The 20,163-nt window shown below is 42.5% G+C and overlaps 1 protein-coding gene across 5 annotated transcripts in view; it reads right to left on the minus strand.

The window, feature by feature from the left end:
• The window catches only part of ABCC3 (ATP binding cassette subfamily C member 3), a 165,837-nt gene that overhangs the window by 115,503 nt on the left and 30,171 nt on the right, over nucleotides 1–20,163 (minus strand). For all 5 annotated transcript variants that reach the window (XR_004540886.1, XR_004540887.1, XM_033961078.1 and 2 more), the window contains exons 3-4: nucleotides 14,147–14,272; nucleotides 7,732–7,869 (exon numbers count right to left, since the gene is read on the minus strand). Coding sequence is in view for 3 of the 5 variants with exons in the window: in XM_033961078.1 (XP_033816969.1) it covers nucleotides 7,732–7,869; nucleotides 14,147–14,272 (264 nt within the window). In the remaining 2 variants the exon portion in view is untranslated. The remainder of the gene's footprint in view (nucleotides 1–7,731; nucleotides 7,870–14,146; nucleotides 14,273–20,163) is intronic.

Below are 20,163 nucleotides of genomic sequence, written 5' to 3' on the forward strand. Positions count from 1 at the left end.
TATTCTTTAGGATCTGCCAGGTACTTCCTAGTGACCAGGACTAATCATTGTTGGAAACAGGATGCTGGGCATAATAGACCTTTGATCTGACACACCATCGCATTTCTTACATTTTTAGATCAAAAGTTGTCATCTTATGTATAGTGCTTTCCTGGCATGCTATCTGGTTTATTTACTGACTAGTGTTTAAGCCCGTTAGATTAACGGGTGCTAGAATAGATGTGCAGACTTAACAGTTAAACAAATTTACTGAAAACTTACCGTGTTGTCTGTCTCCTTGGCCGCTGTATGTCTGTCTGTCTTTCTTCATTTTGGTCTGTCTCCTTGGCTGCTATCTGTCTGTCTTTTTTTCTGTGTGTCTCCTTGGCTGCTGTATTTATTGTTTTATCTGTCTTTTTTTGCTGACTGTCTCCTTGGCTGCTGTCTGTCTGTCTTTTTTTGCTGCCTGTCTCCTTGGCCACTGTATGTCTTTTTTTGCTGACTGTCTCCTTGGCCGCTGTCTGTCTTTTTTTGCTGTCTGTCTCCTTAGCCACTGTATGTCTGTCTGTCTTTTTTTGCTGACTGTCTCCTTGGCCACTGTATGTCTTTTTTTGCTGACTGTCTCCTTGGCCGCTGTATGTTTGTCTTTTTTCTGTGTGTCTCTCTCCTTGTCCGCTGCCTGTTTTTTTTGGCCGCTGTATGTCTTTTTTTGCTGACTGTCTCCTTGGCCACTGTATGTCTGCCTGTCTTTTATTGCTGACTGTCTCCTTGGCCACTGTATGTTTTTTTTTGCTGACTGTCTCCTTGGCTGCTGTCTGTCTTTTTTTGCTGTCTGTCTCCTTGGCCACTGTATGTCTGTCTGTCTTTTATTGCTGTCTCCTTGGCCGCTGTCTGTCTTTTTTTGCTGTCTGTCTCCTTAGCCATTGTATGTCTGTCTGTCTTTTTTTGCTGACTGTCTCCTTGGCCGCTGTATGTTTGTCTTTTTTTCTGTGTGTCTCTCTCTCCTTGTCCGGTGTCTGGGTTTTTTTTTTTTCTTTCAATCTCTCTTTCAATCCCTGTCCTTCTGTGTGTGTCTTTCACTGCCACCTTTTCTGTCAGTCTGTCAATGTCCCATCTGTTTGGCTCCCTGTCCTTCTGTGTCTTTCACTGCCACCTTTTCTGACAGTCTGTCAATGTCCCGTCTGTTTGGCTCCCTGTCCTTCTGTGTCTTTCACTGCCACCTTTTCTGACAGTCTGTCAATGTCCCGTCTGTTTGGCTCCCTGTCCTTCTGTGTCTTTCACTGCCACCTTTTCTGACAGTCTGTCAATGTCCCGTCTGTTTGGCTCCCTGTCCTTCTGTGTCTTTCACTGCCACCTTTTCTGACAGTCTGTCAATGTCCCGTCTGTTTGGCTCCCTGTCCTTCTGTGTCTTTCACTGCCACTTTTTCTGTCAGTCCCGTCTGTTTGGCCCCTGTCCGTGTGTGTGGAGATGTCAGGGGGATGTCAATGGAGGTCTGTGATGTCGGGGGAATATTGAGGATGTAAATTATCTTAGGGGGGATGTAAATTATTGCGCGCCTTCTCCTACCTACCTTATTGTTTTTTTAATCAAGCAGCAAACAGCACAAAATAACCGCTGCTGGGAGAAGTACACCGCCACTCATAGAAAATGGAACGTGTGCGCCTCACGCGTCGTAAGCGCCGTGCACGCGCGCGCTCGCGCACACTTTACCAACTTTCTGCTACCCTGTATAATTTCTCTGCTGGCCACGGAGCAACGGACGCACAGAGCCACAAACATTGAAGTGCGCTTGTGCGCTAAGGGTATTATTATTGATTATATTTTAAGAGGAAGACGACGAAAATGGCAAGGGGTTTGAACCAAAAGAAGTATGAGAAGAGACTGGAAGACCTGGAGGAGAGGAGGGACAGTGGAGATATGATACAGATGTTTAAATACTCGAAAGGTATTAATATAGAACCAAATCTTTTCCAGAGAAGAGAGAATGGTAAAACTAGAGGGCATAATTTGAGGTTGCGGGGTGGAAGACTCAGGAGCAATGTTAGGAAATTCTTTTTCACAGAGAGGATGGTAGATGCCTGGAATGCCCTCCCGTGGGAAGTGGTGGAGAGGAAAACGATGATGGAATTCAAAAAAGCGTGGGATACACATAGAGAATCTCTAATTAGAAAATGAAGAATGTAAATTAAAGAGCTAAGGCCAGTACTGGACAGACTTGCACGGTCTGTGTCCCATATGTGATGATTTGGTGTAGGATTGGGCTGGGGAGGGCATCAATGGGAACTCCACTGACTTGGAACATGAGGATGTTACTGGCCAGACTTTATGGTAGATATCCTGCAAACCGGATGGTTGGATAGGCTGGAGTGAGCTTGGACGGCAACTTCAGCATTTGGAACCTAGGACAATACCAGGTGGACTTTACCGTCTATGACCCAGAAATATCAAAGAAGAGGCAAGTTAATTTAATCATGTATTTTTAATGGATATAACTAATGGGCAGACTGAATGGACCGTTCAGGTCTTTATCTGCCATCATTTACTATGTTAAGTTATAAGAATTGAAATACTGGATCAGACTAAGTCCATTAGCCCAGTATCCTGCTTCTACCAGTGGCCAAGCATAGAAAATACAATCCAATACAATTTTTATTTGCATACCACCAATACCTCCATGATGTTCACAGCGGTTTACATGAGTAATTATGGTGATACAAATTAAAAACAAGTATTACAATATTTAGGAATCATTCGTAACAAATTCTTGAAAAAGATAGGTCTCTAGGGCTTTTTTGAAACATTTAAAATTAGATTGCTGGTTAACATTAGTTGGTGATGCTTTCTACAGTTTTGCTGCTTGAAATGCCCAAGTGGAGTTAAAAGTTCTATTGTATCTAAATCGTAATAAAATTTAATTTCCTTATCTCTTACCTGTTGTATAAATTTTTGAGATATTTCATTATTCAATATACTGTGATATAGCACAAATAAGTTGGTACTGTGTCCATTAATATTGGCACAGGGGTTAATATTCAGCCAGTGGTGGTGAGCACTGTTCCCTCTAAGATGAGCAGGTGTCCTCCAACTGCATTGCTGCCACTAGGGGGCGGTACTTCAATATTGTGTTTTCAATCACTAGGGACAGAAAGATTCCCTGGAATCTTGCACTGCATGCCTGGTCCTCACAATTGAAAATGTGATAGTGAAACAGCACCTCCCACTAGCAGGACTTTAGGTGAAAGACTCCTGCGGTGAGCATTTTTTTTTTTTTTAGCCACACCTGCTTTATCGAATATCCAAGTATGTGTGGATGCCTGGCACTTATCTGGTATGGTCTATATCAGGAGTGGGCAAATTTTTTGACTTGTGGGCCACAATGGATCCTTAAATTTGACAGAGGGGATGGACCAAGATCATCTTTCTATCCCTCCATCCTTCCCATCCCCCTGTGCAACAGAAACCTTGCCTAGCTTCCATCCTTCCCTCCCTCCCTCCCATCCCTTGTGCAGCAGAACCCTTGTGCACCCACACCCGCTGCGCAGCCGAACCCCCACTAACCCTCCATCCTTCCCTCCCGTCCAAACTCTGCCAACCGCAAGCCCTACATACCTCCAGAGCAGTGTCGGGCCGGCAGCACTCTAAACAGGCTGCTTTGCGGCTTTCTCTCGGCGGGGTCTTCTGTGTGCTGCATTATTGATGACGTCAGTGATGCGGCAGAAGGAATTCCCTGATGAGAGAAGGCCGCAAAGCAGCCTGTTTAGAGTGCTGCCAGCCCAATGCTGCTCTGGAGGGAGGTATGTTCGGCTCGCAGTAGGCGGAGTTCGGATGGTCGGGATGTGGGCCGTCTTAGACTTAGTCGTACTGCAAGTATAACCGAAGGTTTTACAACACTGCTTAGACGGAACTTGGACGTTGTGACTTAATCCATCTACAACCAGGTCTAAGTCCACAAAAGGTATCCAAAGTGACCAGATAAGACGGTAGACACAAAGTACAGACCCCCACACAGAGCCCCAGTGATCACTGCCCCCCCCCCCATAAAAAAACGTAATAACAACTTTACATATCTGCCTCCAGAACATCAGCACCTGGCAGCCTGGCATAGGAAAGCCTAGTAGAGCTGCACAGAGGTGGCTTAAGTGGTCTTGGGGGTTGGGTTAGTGAACCGTGGAGAGGAGGACCCAGACCCATAAGCCACTCTAATCACTGCATTCATGGAGAAACATGTACACCCCCCAAAAAAAAAAACCCCAAACCCTTTTGTACTGCCATATAAGTGGCTCCTGCAACCATAAGGGCTATTGGGGTGGTAGATAGGTGTGTCTAGTAGATTCTGGGGGGGTGTTTGGGGGGCTCACTATGACCTATAAGGGAGCTTTTATGAGATGTTTATGTGGCACCCTTTTGGTGAAGTTCACAGCAGTGCCCTGTAAGGTGCCCCACTACTCTGTTGCCATGTCTGGGTGTCCAGTCCCTTACTTTTCTGGCCCCTCCCACATCCATAAGGTCTTTTTCTAAGCGTTTTTGACTTGGGTGAATTTTTGGATGAAAATGGGGTATAAAGATGGATGACTTAGCGGTCTGGATGATCAGACGGCTGGATGTACAGTTGGATGATTTTCTAAAAAAAAAAAAAAATATATGCTGGGCGTATTTTTTGAAAATGGACCTTTTCCCGTGTCTGACTTTGGATGCCTTGTGAGTTAGGCCAAAACGGACTTAGATGTTTCTTTTGATTATGCCCCTCCACGTCTTTCTTTAAGAAGCTAAAAGAATAAAGTAAACACAATTTAAACTGTATATCTATCTTTCTATCTATCTATATCAGTGTCTCGCAAATGTTTTCCTGCCTGGGCACAAACTCGGGCCCACGTATGGAGGGCTTCCATGTACGCGTGGATATCAATGCAATGATATCACACACACATGTGATGTCATCACTTCGATATTTGCGCATGCATGGAGGCCCTCTAGATGTGGACGCTGAGCTTGGGGACTTCCATAACCCTGACAAACTGCCGGGTTTTAGAAATCCCTCTATCTGCTAACCCTGAAATTACTACGCTTGGGGGGGGGAGAGAGCGGAGAGGAGAAAAGGCACTGAGTGACTCGCATTTAGGGCATCTCTCGTGGCACACCTGTAATCTCGCCATGGTAGACAGTTTGCAATTTACTGATCTGTATACACACACACATTCACGCACTTAGATACACACGGAGGTATTGTGGATGCATGAAAAGTTGGGCATCACTAAGTGTTGTATTATCTGCTGCTGATATTTTAGTGAAATTGAATGAAAGGTTTAAAATGTCATGGGGAAGGTTTGCCAAGATGATTTTAAAGCGCCAGTTTTCTGAGAGGGAACTAGGCTGAAAACAAGTAGCAAGCTCAATAACAAAAGATAAGGATGTGTAAACTCTAGAAGCTAATGGAAACAGATCAGTGGAGATATGGATATGAAAAAAGCAAATTAGCTTCAACACAGGTAACGCCCTTTGGCAATAATCACAGATGTGCTGTGTGTAAAACAAATAACAATGAAGGTCATAGTAAGACTGTTGATAAAACTGGGAATTACAGTTGTGACTGGTTTGAAAATTGGCACAAAGTTAAGTCACAGGAAACAAGGCATTAAAAGCTGAATTGCCTGTACTGATCCTAAGGGTACAGAGGAGAATGGAGTCCCGACACCACCAGGCACTCCGAAAAACTTAAACTATCCTTCCCCTCGCTAAAAGGTATCATCTATGCGGGAAAATTTGGAAAATCTCTCTTCTTCAGAATCACAAGGCTTTGGAATAATCTTACTTCCCCACTACGGAATCAGGGCTCCTTCCAACTAATCCGTAAACACCTGAAAACCAGGCTTTCCACAGAAATGTAATGCTCTCCTCCCCCCTGTACTCAACCTCCAAATCCAATGTGTTATTCCTTCCTATATTAAGCTTTTGTAAACCGTGCCGAGCTCTATAATTATGGAGAAGATGCGGTATATAAACTTAAGGTTTAGTTTAGTTTAGAGGTCTAAAAAAGTCAGAATAACCACATTAGGAAAGATAACAGCCAGTATAAACGCAGGATGAATAATCAAGAGAGAGGTAATAAGAGGTCACTACCATAGCACGCAGTCCATCTGGAGCAGGGGTTCTTAACCAGGGGTGAAGGGAGAGGTCAAACGGGGTGCAGGGAAGGGTCTTGAAATCTGAGGCGATTTATTGAAACTTTCTACATAATAGTTAAGGGAGTTATAAGGGTTCTAGGTCAATACCCACCCAGATAATTCCCACAGGAAGATTCCCACCTAGTTCAAGTTCAATTTATTTAATATACTGCAAATATAAAACCAAGGGTAAAATCTAAGCGGTTTACAAACTCGTAGAAAAGGAGGACAAAGAAACAAACTAATACCAATACAAGGACAAAAACAACCAACATCAAATAAGAACATGAGGAGAGAACGAGAGGTTAATTACAATAAAATCTGAGGCGTGGAAAAAACAAAAGGATACAACATCAAGTTAGGGCAGGGGTAGGCAATTCCGGTCCTCGAGAGCCAGAGCTAGGTCAGGTTTTCAGGACAGCCACAATAAATATGCATGAGATAGATTTGCATCTCAAGGAGACAGTGCATGCAAATCCATCTCATACATATTCATTGTGGATATCCTGAAAACCTGACCTGGCTCCGGCTCTCGAGGACCGGAATTGCCCAACCCTGGGCTAGGGAGTAAAAGGAGTCCCTATTTATCTTGGTTTATTATTATTATTTTTTAATCTGCTCTATCAGATTCTGAATAAAAGGCCTGCGAGAAGTAATAAGCTTTCAGTTGTGCCTTGAATCTTGAAAGCAAACTTTCATTGCCCTCTGGAAAATTACCATCTATAAGGGGCTGCTGAAAAGTTCTCAGCCCAACCAACTTCCTAAATTCTGAGTGTTATTTTGCCGCTGTAGCTGAAAAAAGTGTTATTTTATTTTGCAAAGTGCTAATTTGCAGAATCATAATGCTACGTATGTTTTGACATTGTGCAAACACAAGCAAAAAAAAAAATCCAACGGAACGGCAGTAAAATGTCAAGCGACAAACAAAAAGCAGGAAACTGCAGCAATAATGTACAAGAATGCCAAGTTCTTGATCAAAAAAACAAGACTTTTATTCGCCATCCTTAAAACATTGAGCAGTTTGTATCCAAAATATGGTTCATTTGTGTGGAGAACACACTCCTTCCTCAGGGGTATAATACAGGTTGGGGGTTTCTGCTTGGGCTGGGAGCATCAAAGAGGTACAGGGGGAGGAAAGGGGAGCACGTGTGCATGTGGCAGGAGGAGGCAGGGAAGGAGTGGATGGGGGAGGGGTATAGAAGAGGATGGAGAAGGGGCTGGGGCACTCTCCCGGGCGAATCTCACCCTCGCTATGCCACTGCTTAACAGTAAAATAACATGTCTTAATAGTGGCCCAGGTTGAATAACTTCCCTCCTAAATTTAAAAAAAACCAAAACACCTCTCAAGAGTTACATGCACATCATTAATGGTTTAAAGCAGGGGTCTCAAAGTCCCTCCTTGAGGGCCGCAATCCAGTCAGGTTTTCCCCAATGAATATGCATGAGATCTATGTGCATGCACTGCTTTCAATGAAAAATTCATTGGGGAAATCCTGAAAACCCGACTGGATTGCGGCTCTCAAGGAGGGACTTTGAGATCCCTGGTTTAAAGGCTACCACTATCCCTTAGCACCACAGCTTATTAATTACCTCATTTTGGGCTGCTAGGATTTTGGACCTGAATGGAACCACAGCACAGAGAACTGACAGCAGCCAGAAGATGATAAGAACTCCTGAAGACTGTACACCTCGCAATCGTTCATACTGAATCAATAATGTCGCTAAAATCTGTGAAGAGAAAACATAGGATGAAATGAACGCAGATCACGGCAAGCCAGGAAAGAACATGCAAGATAAGACAGTCCAGTTCAGGAAACCCAGAGCACTGTAGGATAGGCAGAACAATAATGTAAGCACAGAGCAGTATAATTCATGCAGACCTGGAGAATTAACTCTAATAAATCTTAAAGAATATACAATGAATATTTATCCCAAACAAAAAGGCAATTTCCTTCGTGGCTGTTACAAAGAAACATCATAACGTAACATAACATAACTTTATTTTTGTATACCGCCACAATAAAAAGAATTCTAGGCAGTTTACACAAGAGAAAAAAAAATGGACAATCAGCAAAGTACAATATATTAAAATGAGAATACAGCATATTAACTAAAAAGATTTTAAAAAAATTAAGCTAATAAAGTAAAATTATTATGTTAAGAATAAAAACATCGAATTAAGAGATAAATTTATCAAATAACATTGTCTTAATTTCTTTTCGGAAGGTGCCGTAAGATAGCATAGCTCTGCTAATATAGTTACCCAACCAGAACTATTGTTTACTTGCTTGAAATGCAAGCATCCTGTCTAAAAAAGACCTAACTTTACAGCCTAAAATCTTCAGATATGCAAATAAGTTACAATTCCTAGTTACCCTTGCGGGGTTATATAGCACGAAATGAGATAACAGGTAGGTAGGGGCCAATCCCCAAACCAACTTGAAACAGAAACATGCGAATCTGAACATTATTCATGCTTCTATTGGCAACCAGTGTAATAATCGATAATAGGGGCTGATATGATTGCTTTTCTTCAGCCCAAATATCAGGCGAACAGCCGTATTCTGCACTATTCTCAGTTTTCTCACAACTTTCTTTGGTGCCCCCAAGTAAACAATATTACAGTAATCCAATATAGATAGTACCAATGCCTGCACCAACAATCTAAAAGATAAAGGGTCAAAATATTTTTTGATGGTCTTTAATTTCCATAGTGCAAAAAAGCACTTTTTCACCACCAAATTCGTATGTTCTATCAAAGTTAGATGAGAGTCTAAAGAGACTCCTAATACTCCTAATATTTAAAAATTGGATAAAATTCTTTGAAAAAACACAATTTCAGCTCCTAGTACAATCTCTAATCCTAAGTATCCTAGACTATTGCAACATCCTCTACCTCCCCTGCCCTGCAATAATGATTAAACAACTACAGACAATTCAGAATACAGCTCTGAGACTCGTCTATTCATTGAAAAAATATGATCATATTACTGAGGCATTCATCAATTCTCATTGGCTTCCAATCCAGGAAAGAATACAATTTAAATTCTACTGTATACTATTTAAAACTATAAATGGAGACAGCCCAACCTACCTAAACGACCGCCTCATCCAAACCACCTCTACCAGGCATAGAAAAACACACACCCCATTCACTTATCCCCCAATCAAAGAAGTAAAACGGAAAAAAACTATACAACGGACTACTGGCCACTCAGGCAGCGAAGATAGACAACCAAGTCTCCAACCTATTGACAACAACCCCAGACTACAAGATGTTCAGAAAGGAAATAAAAACTATACTCTTCAAGAAATCCCTTAATAAAGCTTAATACCATGATAAAGCTTAACCCCCCTCTCACCATCCCCTCCCTAACCCCAGATCCTACTTTTCCCTCTCTTGGAAACCTTCTCTGATCTAACGTTGTAACCCTTCTTCCATAACTCTTTTTGTAATCCGCTTTGAACTGAAAGGTAATGGCGGAATAGAAATCTGTAATGTAATGTAATGTAATAATCATGCCCATTAAAGTGAAGTGATGTCCTAGTTATTTTGTCATTTGGACTTGCTAAAAAAATTTTGCCTTTTCTGTATTCAATTTCAATTTAAAATAGGTTGTCCATTGCTCTATTTCAGTCTATGGTCCATTGTTCTATTTCAGTCAAATGGCCCATCTAGTCTGCCCACAGTAACCATTATCTCTTTCTCTCTCTAAGAGATCCCACGTGCCCATCCCATGGCTTTTTTAAATTCAGACACTCCCTGCCTCCATCACCTCTTCCGGGAGACTGTTCCACGCATCTACCACCCTTTCTGTAAAAAAGAATTTCCTTAGATTACTCCTGAGCCTATCACCTCTTAACTTCATCCTATGCCCTCTCATTCCAGACTTTCCTTTCAAATGAAAGAGACTCGACTCATGCGCATTTACGCCACGTAAGTATTTAAACGTCTCTTTATCTCCTCTTTCCCACCTTTTCTATACATATTGATATCTTTAAGTCTGTCCCCATATGCCTTATGACGAAGATCATGCACCATTTAGCCTTCCTCAGGACTGATTCCATCCTTTATATATCTTTTGGAAGGTACAGCTTCCAGAATTATACACAGTATTCTAAATGAAGTCTCACCAAAGTCTTATACAGGGGCATCAATACCTTCTTTTTCCTACTGGCCATACCTCTTCCTATGCACCCTAGCATCCTTCTAGCTTTCACCATCACCTTTTCAACTTGTTTGTCCACATTAAGATCATCACATAGAATCATACCCAAGTCCCGCTCTTCTGTCATGCCCATAAGTTCTTCACAAGTTTCAAGTTTCAAGTTTCAAGTTTATTAGGTTTTTATATACCGCCTATCAAAGTTATCTAAGCGGTTTTACAATCAGGTACTCAAGCATTTTCCCTATCTGTCCCGGTGGGCTCACAATCTATCTAACGTACCTGGGGCTAGGGAGGATTAAGTGACTTGCTCAGGGTCACAAGGAGCAGCGCGGGGTTTGAACCCACAACCCCAGGGTGCTGAGGCTATAGATCCAACCACTGCGCCACACACTAAATTGTACCGCTGCAGGGGGGGGAGGGGGTTGCTTGATGGTGGCAAGAGGGAGTGGGTGTCCCATCTGCTGCCAGGGGTGTGTCTGGGGGGAGGGGGTTGTTTGATGATGGGAGGGAGTGGGCATCCCTCCCACTGCTGGAGGGAGGGTGCTTATTGGAAGCGGCAGGAGGGAGTGGGCATCCCTCTCGTTGCTGGGAGTGAGTGGTATCCCTCCTGTCGATCTTTGATTTGGGGTCTTTTTTTTATTTGCAGTGGGGGGGTGTCTGAGCTGTAATACTTTACTTTGCTGTTAGTGTCTGAGCCAAGATGATAAAGGGGATGGAACTCTTCTCGTATAAGGAAAGACTAAAAAGGTTAGAGCTCTTCAGCTTGGAAAAGAGACTGAGGGGAGATATGATTGAAGTTTACAAAATCCTGAGTTCAGTAGAATGGGTACAAATGGATCAATTTTTCACTCCGTCAAAAAGTACAAAGATTAGGGGACACCCAATGAAATTTCAGGGAAATACTTTTAAAACCAATAGGAGGAAATTTTTTTTCACTCAGAGGATAGTTAAGCTCTGGAATGCATTGCCAGAGGTTGTGGTAAGAGTGGATAGCGCAGCTGGTTTTAAGAAAGGTTTGGACAATTTTCTGAAGGTAAAGTCCATAGTCTGCTATTGAGAAAGACATGGGGGAAGCCACTGCTTTCCCTGGATCGGTAGCATGGAATGTTCCTACTCCTTGCGTTTTGGCCAGGTACTAGTGACCTGGATTGGCCACCATGAGAATGGGTTACTGGGCTTGATAGACCATTGGTCTGATCCAGTAAGGCAATTCTTATGTTCTTTTAACCTATTTTTCTGCAAGATCTCTCTTTCACTCTAACAGATGAGCAGAGTTCCTATGTTTTGATGTTTTGATTTTAATGTAAGATTGTAATTCCCGGAAATGGCCACTTACTAATTTGGAAATGACATTGAATTCCTATTGGGCTATATTAGCAATTCATAATACAGTATTTATGTAATATAATGTAAGGTAAAAGTCCTAAAAGATACGGCAAACCCACAGATCCTACTCAAGGGACTATACTGTAGTGCCCTAAGCCAGCTTTTGCATCGGCACTCCTCCCTATCCAGGATCTGATTTCACTCTCTCCCCCTGCCTGTGACCTGGAATGTTCTCTCTCTCTCATCCTCCCCTCCCCCTCTCCCAGTGAGAAAGGGTGCTAAAATCCCGATACAGCTCTTCCTCTTTCTTCCTCCCTCCCACCACTCCTAGAGTGTGCTGGCATTGGCAGCGATTCATACAAGCAGCCTGCATCTGGCATGGTGCCCTTCCTTCTGACAAAGTACCGGCCTGCCAGAAACAAGAAATTGCATCAGAAAGGGTGGGATGTGGAAGCAGGAATGCTCTGGGCAGCACATGTGAAGAACTGTTGGTGCCCTCTAGGAGACTTTGAAAGCTTGTAGAAAAATGTATTATTAGTCCCTTAATAAAGGGATCCTCTTATTTTCTTTTCTCATGTTTTATTTCTATTTAATACACACAAGCTGTGAATTCTGCGGCATGGTTAGTCACCGGTGAGAAGGAAAAAAACAGAATTAACCTGGTGTTTTCTTTCTTCACAGGAGATTGTTAATTAAAAGAACAATGTCTATATATCTTGCAAGAGAACTCTCTCAGCAAGGGTAAAATATTTAACAATCTTATCAGAAATATGCTGCACATCACTAACATGTTATGTTATATTTACACATGATATAGATCAATAAGTGAGTATTGGATTACACCATAGCCCATTAATAGACATGAACGATATATTCTAAGACTGGGTTACATATAAACACAAACATTTTATCTGGCTCCTGACTACATTTGTGAATATAAATGTAGTCTAATGGAAAAGGGACAAGGGGCTGCTAGATGCACTAAACACTCCAGTCGAATGCTAATTATCGCTAAACCAGTTTGACTGGTTTAACCGCTGTCAGAATTTGCCAACCTGACATTGAAAACGGCTCACCATGTGGTTTTCTGTGCAGTCGTACAAAAGTCTGACTCTGGCATGCAAATGACCTCATTACTATTAAAATGAGGTCGTTAATATTAAAACATCCGATCGATGGCCTAACATTTGCAGGGCCGTAAGTGGACCACAAATACCAACAGGTTTAGACTGTGTTACTGACAGGTCTGACTGTTTTTTCTTTTTTTTTCCCTATATGTGTGTAACAGGCGTATCTGGCCCATGAAAAAAAAGTTGAGCCAGCCCCCTCCCAGTGAACCTCAGAACAAAAATAGAAGCAGGAGAGATGTCCACTCCCTCCGGCCACTGTGACCCCCCACCCCTGGCCAGGACACCCTGAACTGACTCCTCCTCTCCTCTTCCCCACTTTACAAAAAATCAGCAGGAGGGATGCCCACTCCCTCCTACTGCTAGATGCCCCCCCGGCTCCCTGAACCCCCCCACCCACTGAACCCCCCTCGTACCTGTACATTAAGATGACGGCAGGAAGGATTCCCAGTCCATCCTGCTCGCAGGCTTGCCACTCCAAAATGCTGGGCCTTCCCCTTCCCAGTGCATTCTGGGATGTACATGTAGAGGGTCTAAGCTGAGCCAATCAGGGCCTTAGGTTCTTCCCTCTGTATCCCAGGATGCACCTGGCAGGGAACCTAAGCCCCAGATTGGCTCAGACGCATAAGCCCCCCCCCCCCCCAGGGGGGGCGTCTGAGCCAATTTGGGTTTTGGTGCTGGATGGTTAGATTTCAAACAGCCAAAGATATTCACCTATTTAAGCAAACTAATTTGGCCACCAAACCTAGCTGGCAATGCACTAAATATCGGCGGATAGCTGGTTACATTGCACAATATAACCAGCTACACACTAAGGCTACCCACTATTCTTCTCGTATAAATGGCACCTTAACATAGGTGCCGGTAGGTACCATACCAGTGTCTGTCAAAAGGTAGGAGAGGCAGGAGAGGGCAGCCGGGGTGCCAGCGGGTGCAGAAAATCACTCGCGGTATGCTCCGACCTCCTCTTCCTGTTACTAAAGTCAGGCTGCACCAATCAGGAGCTAGCTAGGACTTTAGTACAAGGAAGTGGTGGTCGGAAAATACCGCAAATTACTGAGTCCACTATTCGCGAGCTGTGAATTCACGGAGGTTTACTGTATAATCTTAGGTGCACTCATTGTGGTTTTTTTTAAATTTTCAAAGGCATTTGTGAAGCGTGAATTATTCAAAAAGATTGTTTGAATAAAAGCAATTTATCTTATAATTATGGCTCTTTAAATTCCTTAAAATGGCCAGCATAGCTCAATTGACACGATTGTGTTCCAAGCTGTCTAACGTCTTTCGTTGCTCTGCATCATAGCTGACAGTTAAACCCAAGTCCAACTCATTCATCCACATCAATTCCAAAGAAATATTATTTTTACAATAAAGACTACTAACCATGGTGATTCCAAGAATTAGCGGTGTTACAAAGTAAACAGGTGGCGGGGCTTTACTTTGTATGAGCCCATGAAAAGAGTAGAAAAGATCAGACCAGCACACCCCCCAAAGCAGGACACCCAAGACCTAAAAAAAAAATAGGCAAATATCATGAGTTAGTGTTAAAAAGAGTACTTGTACTTATCAAAGACTTTAAAATTAGGCCCATGATTGCAATCTTGAAAATGGGACTTTTTCCACTCACCTGAAATTTCACTTCACATATGGACTAGCTATATTTTTGCTATTTTGTTTGTATTTCTATTCCCATAACTTCAACCTGTAAATTGTCTTGAATCTGTTTGGGACATAGTGCAATTTAGAAATCCCAGATTAGATTAGATCATTCTTTCCAATCCAATAGAAGTTGGAAGAATTTTATACAAAAGGGGTCGAGAATGTCTGTATGTCTGTACATCTGTCCATGGGCAAAATAATGTATTTATTTACAGCACTTATTAACCACACAATCCAAAGTGTACTTGACGGTCTACAAGCAACATACAAAATTAAAATATAGACATTACAGATAATCATACTAAAATAAAACATTTTGCATATAAATTATATCTTGAGCTGATCTATTTAATTGTCCTGCTTTCAGTGTAATATCTTATCCCTTCAAAGGTCAAAAAATGTATTTACTGATCCTGGTTTCCAAGGCCCTGAGTTTAGTAATGATGTTTTAAGTTAGGTAAACCACATAATAACCTCTAGGACACAGACTGCTGAAAAGCTTTGGACCCTGGACCCGACACGGTCCGTGTTTCGACAGAATGTCTTCTTCAGGGCTCCCTATGAAGTCCTATGGTAAAGATATGTGAATAAAAATGCCAGTTGGAAATAAACTGATCCGTAAAAGCTGTGTCCAGGACAGGGGCTCAAAATGCCGAGCGAAAAGTTTTTTCCAACTGGCATTTTTATCCACGTATCTTTACCATAGGACTTCATAGGGAGCCCTGAGGAAGACATTCTGTCGAAACACGGACCATGTCGGGTCCAAGGTCCAAAGATTTTCAGCAGACTGTGTCCTAGAGGTTTTTATGTGGTTTGCCAAGTTTTAATATTATTTTAATATTAATAAAGTCCATCTCAGGAACATCATTTCTCCACATTGTTTTTTGCTTCTTCATGGATTTGTCTGTGGAGATCATTGGGTCAATGCTCTTGTTTTTGCTTTAAGTTAGGCGGCAGTAGGCGTCCTACCGCCACCTAACTTAATTGTTTTAAATGGTGCTAAACGGCGTGGTAATTGGCCACGTCGTTTAAAACCAATTAAAAAATTGATTTTTTTAAAATGGAGGCGCCTAAGGCTGCCACCAAAACAGCCGCTGTTCTCCCATCTACAGAGGCGCTTTATGAGGCCTAACGCCACTGTAACCTTAATCTTTAAAACCCGAATGGCACAATTAACAGGCTTTATTCATAGATACCTTATCCCGTACATACCGATCTTTGTGCTCAAGCAATCAAAAGTTATTGGAGATCCCATCAGTCTGACATATCATATATGACATGACCAGGAAATCAATTTTTTCTGTCACTGCTCCCACTTTGTGGAACAGTTTGCCCTCTTTTCTGCAGAAGACTTCAATCTTATAAAATTTAAATCAAGTCTAAAAACATTCCTGTTTAACATTGTCTAATTGACTCTGCCCTCTGACAGGATTTTAGTCCCCTCTTATATGTGCCTCCTTTTAATTTATTTCTTTCCTATTGAATATTGTATTTCTTTCTCCTACCACCCCCCACCCCCCTTATATGTATCAGTTTGTCTTGTCTAACGTGACCATTTATTTTTTCCCTCAAAAGGGGACATCTACTAATTTTCAGTCCCGCCCCCCAATCCCACCCTAGCACAGCCCCAATCCCACCCTAGCCCCACTCGGGCCCTTCCCCCAATTTCTTCCATTCATTTTTCATGTACACACAATATCTTATTAATTCATAATGATAACCATAAAATTAAAAAAAAACCACAAAGCACACTGTATGCAGAGAAAATGTTAATTATCATTTATATTTGTTTTATTTTTCAAAGAGGTTAAGGCAGATGACTTTAAAATACACAATGTCACATCAGTAACAACTATAGAAAAATAGACAAATTTAGTGCAAAATATAGACAGCAGATATAAATTCTCAAAACAGCCCCCTCCCCTTCACTGCCTTCCAGCATTTGTCCCACTTGTTAAACTGCTCCTTTGTCCTCAACAGCACTCCCTACATCACTATGTCCAATATCCCCTCCACCCACACCTGCATCCCCTTTGGCCAGGATTCACTAAACCGGGCAGGTCCAATGAATTCTGAAAGGAAAAATATGCAGATGGGGGCGATCGGATGAACGCCCCCATCTGCCTGCACGGATCGCTGTTGTGCGATCCGCGCGCATGCGCAGACCCTCTGCAGATGTCTTCTTCCCTTCCATCTCTCCCTCCCTCCCAGCAGATTTTAGCATCTCTCTCTCCTTCTTTCCTCCCTTCAGATCTGGCATCTGTCTCCTTCCTCCTTTCCTCCTCCCAGGTCTGGTATCTGTCTCCTCCCCTCCCCCCCCCCCCCGCTCTGGTATTTTGCTCTCTCCGCTCCCTTCCTCTTGTTCTTCCTTCTCAATTTATTTTCTGTCTCTGTCTAAATTCTTTCATACTATTCAGTCCTCAATTTCCCTCTTTCATTGTGGCTACCTATAGTTTGCCACTTCTTTCTCTCACCCCTTCCAGTATCTAACTATCCTGTTCCCCCAATCCAGCATGTGCCCTCTTTCCATTCTCCTCCCCATTTCCTTCCAGCATGGGTCCTTCCCCCTCACCCCACCCCCCCGCTTGGGTTCAGTTCGCCCTAACACTGCTTGCACCGGCTTCCCTTCTCCTCCAAAACAGGAAGTTACATCATGAGGGGAAGGCCTGGGTTCATTCGCTTGCTGGCAAGAGGGCAGCGAGGGAGTGGAAAGGAAGTTGACCTCACCAGGCAGTTGGGGGCCCCCTGCCCTGTTTGCACCCCCCTACTACTATTATTTCTATAGTGCTATCAGAGGTATGCAGCAATGTACAGGGTCACAAAGAAGACAACCCTGCTGGAAAGAGCTTATAATTTAAACAGAGAAGACAGACAGACAGACTGGATGCCATGGTACAGTTAAAGGGAATGGTTAATCTGCTGGCTAGGTTGTACAGAATTTGTACATAATCTTTTTTTTTTTTTTTTAATCTTTATTCATTTTTAAAACTCACAATAAGTGTAACATTTAACACAATCATTTTATACTTTAACATCACTTAATATATCATCAAATTCTAACTCACATCAAATATCCCCCCTCCCTTATACCCAACAATTATTCCTAAGCAAAAGAAATCACAAAATATTCCCCACCCACCCTGGACGTGTATGAACAAAAGGGAAAAAATTAATAGTTATTCTATGCAGTAATTTCAATCTTTACAAACAAGGAACTGAACAACTGATAAATGCCCAGACATTTAAAACATTTTAACTCAGCTTTAGACAATAGCACTTTTGTCCCTCAAACTATTACCTGATCAGTTACCAAACCTAATCATTAACCTTAAGAACAACCATCCAAATCGTCTGTACAATTCATAAAGGGAGGTGCAGGGGGATCTAGATGTCAGAGCAATAGATTCTTTAGGAAAAAGTACTAGAGACTTCTTTTTCACCAGCTCTGTGACACTAGTTACCTTGCGTCTCTGGGATCCTGATGAAAACAAATTTGATACTGTAATCTGGCTTTCCTGCACCGCAAACATATATTTTTAGTTCTCTAAATAAATGGGAGACAAGGAGCCCAGACGTCCCCTTCTGCTAACTCCAGTGACGTCTAAGAAACGCATCCCCAACACCTCCTGAAGTTGGCAGGAGAAAGAGAAAGAGAAGACAAGCCTGCCCCTGTCACCCCCTCCCCTCCCAAACACCTTGATATTACCCTAGTGGAGTCTCTTTTCACCCCCTCCATCACCAGGCTACTTGCGCCCTCATTTTTCTTTGAATCACTTTAACAAGAATACACGGAGAGTACATCTGTTTACATACCCTTCCATAAAATCTTGTCACTACAAGAGGTTCCTTAAGAGAACGTTTTCATTTCAGGCTGCCAAATTGAATACATGGCTCGGCAAAATGATGTTAGAAGCTTCTTCTTATTTAGATTTTAGAAAATTACTAAAGACACAACTATTCAACAGGCTGGTATCTTAATTTTCTTTGCTTTTTTAATATATCTTCCAATTTTATTCATTTTATTCACATGTTTTTATTTTATCTTGATGTATTTATTAGAATTGTATGTATTGCTTTCCTGTTGTTAGCAGCTTAGAACCTTCCCGGTATGGCGGCATATAAATAAATTATTATTATTATTATTATTACACACACTAAGTGCCAACTCTGCATTGGAGTTCTCCCCCCCAAAGCCCCCGGACCGACTCACCACTGTCTAACCGCAAGACCTGGGGCAGTCAGTAGCTGCTAACGAGCACGTCCAGGGGGAAGGAGGCCGCGCCCCGCACACCTCCTTCAGCGCCACCAGCAGCGGCTCCATATTTGGGCCAGAGACCAGAACTCCTCAGCCACCCCGACATGCCGCCACTGGGCAGGGGGAGAAGGCAACGGGTCCACAACCAGCACTGCTGCTGCCATTCTTCCTCCTTCTCTTCATCACCTGTTTCTGACGTCCCCAGTCCGCTCCAGCTCCTGCTGCTGTAATGCGGCGGGCAGGAAACACCTAACGCCAGCCCTGGGGCCTATCTATAAATCCGGTCCTGCACAAGCCTCTCTACGATGTGAACTCTGACGTTGGAGAGAAAGCTTCTGGGCCAGCCTCTTACAAAGGAGAATGCTGCTCCAAGGGGCGGGTCGAGGCGGCACGGCGAATCCAAGTGCAGGAACAGGAAGAGATCGGGGCAGGATCGCAAATAGTGGCAGCGGCAGCAGGTAAAGAAAGCTGTGTCTCCAGCTCTTCCAGGGTTTTGAACAAGACAGTCCCGTTATTAGATTGCCCTCACCACTGAAAACGGGACATTTTGGCGTCCCGAAGTGGTGTGTGGGGACAACGGGACAGGCAATGTAATAACCGGACGGTCCCGTTCAAAACGGGTCACCTTAGTCTTGTCCCTTGTGACTGCCTTTTATTATACATTTTTAATTTCATATTTATGTACACTGCTTAGATAATTTTATGTGGTATATCAAATTTTAATCAACTTGAAACTAACACTAGAAGTGGCGTTAGGCATCATAAATCGCCTTCATAGTTGCAATTCATGTATAAGATATGCGTGACTGACACGCAATGGGCAGCCATATTTTGGCAGATGACGAAGGCAGCGCCATTTATAGAATCTGACCCTGAATGATTAATAAAAAGGTTTTTAAGACTCCCTTGGATTTAGCACGGTTTTCCAATTTATACACACACACACAGTAAATGACGGCATGCAGGTTAGGCGGTGGTCCATTCCACAACTGTAGTCCAGCAACTTTGAACATAGGATGATATATGTTTAGATTGATAGATTTACAATATGGTATTTCTGATTAGAAGATCTGAGCATTCTAACTAATTAATAGATATGTAATGTTGTAGCAATATTAGATGTAATCAGGTTATTTAAAACCTTAAACACCATCAATAAGATTCTGAATGTTATACGCTGTTTTATCAATGCAATGCAATGTTTTCAGAACTGGAGCAATATGACATAATCTAGAAAATCCATTAACGATTTTAGCCACTGTGTTCTGTGCTAACTGTAATGCTTTTATCAATCTATTATTGATACCAACAAGTAGACTGTTGCAATAGTCAAAACAAGGTATAACAATGCTTTGACAAATAAGGAGCTCATAATCAAAACTTAAATACGTCTAAAAACCCGCCTAAGTCAGCACTTGGGTGATCTAAAAGACAGGTCCTCCAAGCGCCGATAATTGAAACGGCGTTTTGGACGTATCCAGGGACA

Source organism: Geotrypetes seraphini, chromosome 10 (genome assembly GCF_902459505.1).
Source record: "Geotrypetes seraphini chromosome 10, aGeoSer1.1, whole genome shotgun sequence".
NCBI classification, from domain to species: domain Eukaryota; kingdom Metazoa; phylum Chordata; class Amphibia; order Gymnophiona; family Dermophiidae; genus Geotrypetes; species Geotrypetes seraphini.